The 7,057-nt window shown below is 41.5% G+C and overlaps 2 protein-coding genes across 2 annotated transcripts; both read right to left on the bottom strand.

The window, feature by feature from the left end:
- Nucleotides 1-355: 355 nt before the first annotated feature.
- On the bottom strand, nucleotides 356-5,206 carry LOC111387879. The gene is made up of 8 exons (XM_023012473.1): nucleotides 4,667-5,206; nucleotides 3,827-4,601; nucleotides 3,320-3,632; nucleotides 3,013-3,277; nucleotides 2,821-2,959; nucleotides 1,093-1,154; nucleotides 923-994; nucleotides 356-760 (listed from the first exon to the last, which is right to left on the bottom strand). Exons 1-8 carry the CDS (start codon nucleotides 5,204-5,206, stop codon nucleotides 356-358), a joined length of 2,571 nt encoding a protein of 856 aa, XP_022868241.1.
- A 251-nt stretch (nucleotides 5,207-5,457) lies between these two features.
- Nucleotides 5,458-6,627, bottom strand: LOC111387880. Its single transcript, XM_023012475.1, has 2 exons — nucleotides 6,131-6,627; nucleotides 5,458-6,010 (listed from the first exon to the last, which is right to left on the bottom strand). Exons 1-2 carry the CDS (start codon nucleotides 6,625-6,627, stop codon nucleotides 5,458-5,460), a joined length of 1,050 nt encoding a protein of 349 aa, XP_022868243.1.
- Between the last annotated feature and the right edge of the window lie 430 nt (nucleotides 6,628-7,057).

The following is a 7,057-nucleotide window of genomic DNA, read 5'->3' on the forward strand; positions in this document are numbered from 1 at the left end:
ATACTCAATCAACCATTCATAGTTTCCATCTCCCTCTTGGCTACCTCGGAATCCAAATGAGCGACTCGTGCCATATCAGTGGCGATGCGGATGTCACGTCGGGCTGTTTGCATGTTAGTCGTCAAAGCTCCCATAGCCTGCTGGAGACCCTGTATGTTGCGGCTGGTTCCCGTGGTGGTGGCGAATATCTGACGCCACAACTGTGTATCCACCTTAATCTGTGGTGGTGGAGTTTGTGACATCTCTTGATCTACAAGCACTTGACCCTGCTCTTTCTGCTGCCTGCGGTGCTTATTCTCTTACTTTTCTCTGTGCTTTATCCTGGCTCTGTCTTGAGCTTCCAGTGTACTGCACTTTATAGGGGGTTGGGTTTAGCAGGTGCCTCCCCTGGTGCGATATTGATGCCAGCAGCTAAGCATATGCCGGAGATGAGGCTGGGATAAATTATTGAACTGTGCCTGTCTCCCAGAGTACCCACATGATGGATCTGATTATAGCAAAGAGTGGCGAGATCGATCTTATTTCCTCGCACCAAGTGATAAATGAACCCAGTTGTGGGATCTGTGAATGTGGTCATATGCGAGGTCGGCTCCACGTTATGGCACATAAACAGCCACAAGATAGCTATAGACGGTGTCAGCTCAATCTGGTGCCATGCAGTGGTGGGGAGTGACCATGCATTTTGTCGCCCCAATAGGATCTCGGCTACTTCATTCCAATTGAAATTGCTCGGGATGGGGGTTATGTTGTCCCACGTGAGCTAATAGTAGTCCTGAATAACCTCTGGTGAGAACATAATCCACTGTCCCCTGACCCATATCTAATGCAAGTGGTCGGACCCTGGTGTGTCGATCTCTGCATTGAAATTTGCGTAGAATTCTTCCACTAATGATTCATAGATCCAATGTGGCTGCTCTACTACCTTTGCCCACCCACAGTTATCCACCAAAGTGATCAACTCAAAACCTGGAAAACCCTCTAATTTTACCGCCGGCTTTGGTGTTACTATCCACCGACTCACAATGTTTTCATAGCGGGCTGCTGTCTCGGAATTCAAAAATCTTTGGATGCCCCCTTAAAGAATTCGAGTACGGGCTGTTCCGGAAGATGAGCCAACTTTTTCCTTCCCTTCTGAGGTTTGTCTTGGAGGCATCCTGCAAAGTTGTGAAGTACATTCATTAGGTTTCATGTTGACATCCAAGACATGGAATAAGGAAAACAAGGCATATATTGTCCAAATTCCCCAAACTTGCTTTAAAATGCATGTGTATGAAGTTGGTATGGAAAATGCATGAAATATGTCCCAATATAGAGATATCGTGTCAAGATAAGAATGTATCAACAAGACTTGGCCCAAAAACAAGGAAATTGAATAATAGAACCTATGACTATCTAAGGACTTTCATACATAGGCATCATCGAAAAAATTCAAAATTTTCCCAGGCAATCTCTAGGCATATAAAAGTATTCAATGAGGTGTAGTACATACTCAAATTTCAAATCAATTGGATTTTGTTTGGTGTGTCAAATGATGGTGTAGAGTAGGGGACGTGAGGTGTCATGACTTAACCATTCTGGTGCCTATGTGTTGCGAACACATGGTGTACACAAGACGGAATTCATAAGAATTGAAGAAATTGATGAATGAAGTTAATCTATAGAGCACAAAACATAATCAAATTCATAAACCAACATCTACCTAAGCACATTCTCCTCAATTTACAAAAACAAGTTGAAAATAACCTCACACTGAGCATAAAGACGTGAAAGGGGATGAAATTCATACCTTTGAATATTGTTAGTGTTGTGTTTTTGTGGTTGTTCCAAAGTGCTTGATTATTGTTGTGTGCAATTAGGATAATCTAATGTGACTTGGCTTGAATTTGGACGTGAAATAGGAGGAATTTTGGGTCTAGGTTCGTGTAAAATTTGGAGAAGAATGAGAGTTGAGAGACCAAGTTACGGGTTTATACCCGTAATTGGCCTCTTCTATGCGGCCGCATAGATATAATCAGGCCCCTCCTTCTTCTTTTTTTCTTTTTTTTTTAAAAAAAAAACTAAATGCACGTGGAAAATTTTTAAGAACACAATTGATTCCCTAGAATTCGACATTGACCAAAATTTTTCCCAAATTCTTGGTTTTCAACTTGTGACTTCGAACCGGCCTTTCATCGTCCCCCAAAATTTTTCAAAACACATTAGACCATATGGGGCTCGTGTAGGTTATTGACTTAGTTCCAAAATCACTTTTTAAAATTGAAGTCACCCTTTGATCCCCAAAGTACTTTGAAAAACACACTTTCTGTCTCGAAATGCGTGATGTTCACATCCAATCACCTAAACACTAAATCAATCATTCCTAACTCGTGCTCGATGAATAGGGACTCGTGTGGGTAGTGCTTAGACTCAATTGACATGTATGGATGATCGATGACCTAAACCTAAAAAAATATCAAACGTGAAAATCAAAATTTCCTAAGCTAATACCAAAATTAAAAGTAATGAAAAGGATACAATGGGTTGTTTCTCACTCAGCGCTAGTTTATAGTCGTTAGCTAGACTTTCCCGTAGCTGCTTCACTCTGGTGTCCCAAGTTGAACGGTGGACTTTTACTTAGAGAAGTCACCACCCCAGTAGTGTTTCAGCCTTTGTCCGTTAACTATGAAAGTACCCTTAGTTTCATGGCTGACTTCTATAGCCCCTTATGGTAACACCTTGGTGACTGTATAGGGACCCGACCACCTTATCCTTAATTTTTTCGAGAAAAGCTTGAGTCTAGAGTTGTACAATAGCACTTTCTGCCCCACTTCAAACTCTCACCTCTGAATGTGCATGTCATGACACTTCTAGTTCGCTCTTTGTAGAGCCTTGCGTTTTCATATGCTTCCATCTGAAATTCATCTAACTCATTCAGTTGCAACAATCTCTTTTCCCCGGTGGCTTTCAAATCCGTGTTTAACTATTTCATAGCCCAATGTGTCGGTGTTCTATCTCTAGTGGTAGGTGGCACACTTTCCCAAAAATTAGGTGGTATGGAGACATCCCTATTGGTGTCTTGAGTGCTGTCCTATAAGCCCACAAAGCATCGTCCAACTTTTTAGACCAATCCTTTCGAGATGAATTCACTGTAACCTCAAGTATTCTTTTCAATTGCCGATTAGAAACTTCAACTTGTCCGCTGGCCTGTGGATGATATGGAGTAGCTACACGACGTTTGATGCCATATTTATTCAACAATTTCTCAAACTGACGATTGCAAAAGTGCTTTCCCCTATCGCTGATTATAGCCCACGATGTGCCATATCAGGTGAAAATGTACTTCTTCATAAACCCAATTATGGCCTTCGCGTCATTTGTTGGCAATGCAACTACTTCCACCCATTTGGATACATAGTCTACTGCTACCAAGATATATTGATTTGAGAAGGATATGGGAAAAGGTCCCATGAAATCAATCCCCCAGACGTCAAATATCACCACTTCCAAAATGTTGTTCAATGGCATTTCATTCCATCTCGAGATATTTCCAGTATGCTTACACCTATCACACCTCTTCACAAATTCAAAAGCGTCTCTAAACAATATAGGCCAATAGAACCCTGACTGTAAAATCTTAGCGGCAGTCTTTGAAGCTTCCAAGTGCCCCGCATATGCAGATGAATGTCAATACTCAAGGATCTCGGGTACTTCTTCTTCAGGTATACGCATCCTTACTATCTGATCGGCCCCTCGTCTGTAGAGAATCGGATCTTCCAAGAAGTAGCACTTTAGTTCGGAAAAGAACTTTTTCCTATGGTGGTTTGAGTAATCTGGTGGTGGAATGGACTTGGCCAAGTATTAACAATGTCTGAGAGCCAACGTGCTTCTTCTATGTTCAACATCTGTTCATCTGGAAAAATTTCACTGATATCCACTAATTCTTCTGTCTCCCCAGACTCCAATCGTGACAGGCGATCTGCTACCACATTTTCGCTGCCATTTTTCTCTCTGATTTCAATGTCAAATTCTTGTAGCAACAATATCCATTGGATCAATCTCGACTTCGCATCTTTTTTTGTTAGCAGATACTTCAGTGCAGCGTGATTTGTGTAAACGAAGACCTTAGATCCCATAAGATATGATATAAATTTGTCGAATGCATATACGACGGCCAAAAGCTTCTTTTCAGTGGTAGCGCAATTGATCTGGGCATCATTTAGGGTTCTGATTGCATAGTAAATCACGTGAAAAATCTTATTTTTTCGCTGTCCTAATACTGTACCCACGAAGTGATCATTGGCATCACACATTAATTCAAAAGGAAATTCCCAATTTGGTGCTACAATTACCGATGTTGTCGTGAGTTTCTCCCTCAAAGTGTTGAAAACTATCAGGCATTCCTCATTAAATTCAAAAGGTACATCTTTCATCAGTAGATTGCACAGCGGCTTAGTGATTTTCAAAAAATCCCTTATGAATCTCCTGTAAAATGTCGCATGCCCTAAGAAACTGTGGACCCTTTTAATCGATGTTGGTGGCGGTAGCTTCTCAATAACCTGAATTTTTGCTTTGTCCACCTCAATTCCTTTTGTTGAGACCTGATGTCCAAGTACAATTCCTTCCTGTACCATAAAGTGGCATTTTTCCCAGTTCAGAATAAGTTAGTCTCCCTGTATCTCTGTAAGACCAGATTTAAATGTTCCAAGCATTCATCAAATAACGATCCAAAAACTGAGAAATCGTCCATGAACACCTCTATGAATCTTTCAATCATATCGGAGAATATTGCCATCATGCATCTATGAAATGTAGCCAGAGCATTGCACAGACCAAATGGCTTCCTACCGTAGGCGAAAGTGTCGTAGGGACAAGTGAACGTGGTCTTCTCCTGATCCTCTGGAGCAACTGGTATCTGGTTGTAGCCTGAGTATCCATCAAGAAAATAATAGTGTAAATGCCTTGCCAACATTTCTAGTATCTGATCAATAAACGAAAATGGAAAATGGTCCCTTCGTGTAGCTGTATTAAGTTTGCGATAATCAATACAAACTCTCCATCCCATTACAGTTCTGGTACGAATTAGCTCACTTTTCTCATTTTGCACCACTGTGATTCCCCCTTTCTTCGGCACAACTTGAATTGGGCCGATCCATGCACTGTCTGAAATTGGGTATATAATGCCGGCATCCAGTAATTTCAATACCTCTGCCCTGACCACTTCTTTCATGTTTGGATTCAGTCTTCTTTGCCTTCTATACTTGGCTTACAATTTTCCTCCATGAGTATTTCATGCACACACAGTGAAGGACTGATCCCTTTAATGTCAGCTATCTTATTTTCCACCCAATCGCTGTCTTATTTTCTCTGAGTACCCTAAGTAGTTTTTCTTCCTCCACCTCACTAACTGTGTTTGAAATAATCACCGAGAGTGTACATGATTCTCCCAAATAAGCATATCTGGGATGTGGCTGCAGTTACTTAAGTTCCTAGCGGCTGCTGAATGGAAGGTAATGGTTTTGTGGTCCCTGTTCCTAGCTCCTCGAAGTGCCTCTTTCGTGTGTATGGTAGGTTGGTCTCCAAAAACCTTGCACATGTCTCAATCTCAATAGAGTCTGACTGGGTTAACTGAGAATGTGCAATACACGCCTCATAAGCATCGGATGTGCTGTTAAGTAAGAATGCCTCCTGGACCACCTTATCAATGACAATGACTTGGAAACAGCTATCTGATTCTGAAGGGAGTTTCATAGCCTTAAAGACATTGAATGATATTTGCTCCTCCCCCAATCTCAAAATTAATCGTCCCCTCTGAACATCAATTAAGGCTCTCCCTATTGCCAAAAATGGTTTGTCAAGTATCAACGTGACGTCCTTATCTTTCTCCATGTCCAAGATGAGGAAATCTGCAAGGAATATGAAATTTTCAACCTTGATAAGCACATCTTCTATTATTCCTCTCGGATGGGCCAGTGACCTATCAGCCAACTGCAGTGTTACGGTAGTCGCCTTAGCCTCTCCCAAGCCGAGTTTCCTGAAAACGGATAGAGGCCTTAAATTAATACTTGCACCAAGATCACATAAAGCTTTATCAAAATAAACTTCACCAATAGTGCAGGGAACAGTAAAACTCCCTGGATCTTTCAATTTTGACGGGAGCTTTTTCTGAATTCTAGCGCCACATTCTTCTGTAAGCATTACTGTTTCGTGGTCTTCCAGCTTGCGTTTATTTGATAGAATATCCTTCAAAAATTTTGCATAGCTGGGCATCTGGGATAGTGCATCGGCTAGTGGGATATTGATGTGGAGCTTTTTGAAGACTTCTAGGAATTTCTTGTACTGCTGCTCCATTTTATGTTTCCTCAACCATTGGGAAAATGTAATTGGAGGCTCGTGTGGGTTGACTGTAGACGTGGCTTTATCCCGTGAATTGTCTGGACTTCCTTTTGGAGTTGATTCTTTTAGTTGTTTGTCCTGTTCTACAGTTTCTTCCTCTGCAGGTAGTGATGTCTCTTCATTCACACTCGGTCTCTTAACATGTATTTCGAGTAGCTGCACACCACTTCGAGTTGTAATGGCCTTAGCCTGCTCATTGGGGCTAATTTCTGTGTTACTCGACAGATTACCCAGTGCTCTGCTAGTCAACGCCATGGCTAGCTGCCCCATCTGAGTTTCCAAATTTTTAATGGCTGCATTTTAGTTCTGAAGGGTAGCTTTGACTTTCTCCATGAGTTTTCCTAACATCTCTTCCAATTGAGGTCTTTTCTCTTGTTGTTGAAACTGTTTCTGTGGCCTATTCTGATTCTGGTTGCTCCAAAAAAAGTTGGGATGTTTCTTCCAACTGGGATTGTAAGTTTCCCCATATGAGTTGTTCTGTTGGCGCTATCTCCACTGTGCATAGTCTGCTTGCTCAATTCCTTGCATTATGATTGGGCACTCTGATGTTTTATGCTCAACTCCACATTCCTCACAATTGTTCTTCTTAACGTGTGCTAACTGTGACATGCTTTCAACCTTGTGACACAAAGAGTCGATCTTTGTGGATATGGCTGAATAAATGTCTATCTCGCAGACACCCGGA

This window comes from Olea europaea, unplaced genomic scaffold (assembly GCF_002742605.1).
Source record: "Olea europaea var. sylvestris unplaced genomic scaffold, O_europaea_v1 scaffold4340, whole genome shotgun sequence".
Classification (NCBI taxonomy): domain Eukaryota; kingdom Viridiplantae; phylum Streptophyta; class Magnoliopsida; order Lamiales; family Oleaceae; genus Olea; species Olea europaea.

Excerpts from the sequence above, each read along its gene's own strand:
- LOC111387879 (XM_023012473.1), bottom strand. The coding sequence starts at position 5,206 with ATGAAAGAAGTGGTCAGGGCAGAGGTATTGAAATTACTGGATGCCGGC. Across the intron at positions 4,602-4,666 it reads GCTTGGAACATTTAAATCTG|GAAGGAATTGTACTTGGACA; the intron begins GTCTTACAGAGA and ends TTTATGGTACAG. Across the intron at positions 2,960-3,012 it reads ACCACCTAATTTTTGGGAAA|TTAAACACGGATTTGAAAGC; the intron begins GTGTGCCACCTA and ends GCTATGAAATAG.
- LOC111387880 (XM_023012475.1), bottom strand. The coding sequence starts at position 6,627 with ATGGCGTTGACTAGCAGAGCACTGGGTAATCTGTCGAGTAACACAGAA. Across the intron at positions 6,011-6,130 it reads AGAATTCAGAAAAAGCTCCC|GAAACTCGGCTTGGGAGAGG; the intron begins GTCAAAATTGAA and ends ATCCGTTTTCAG.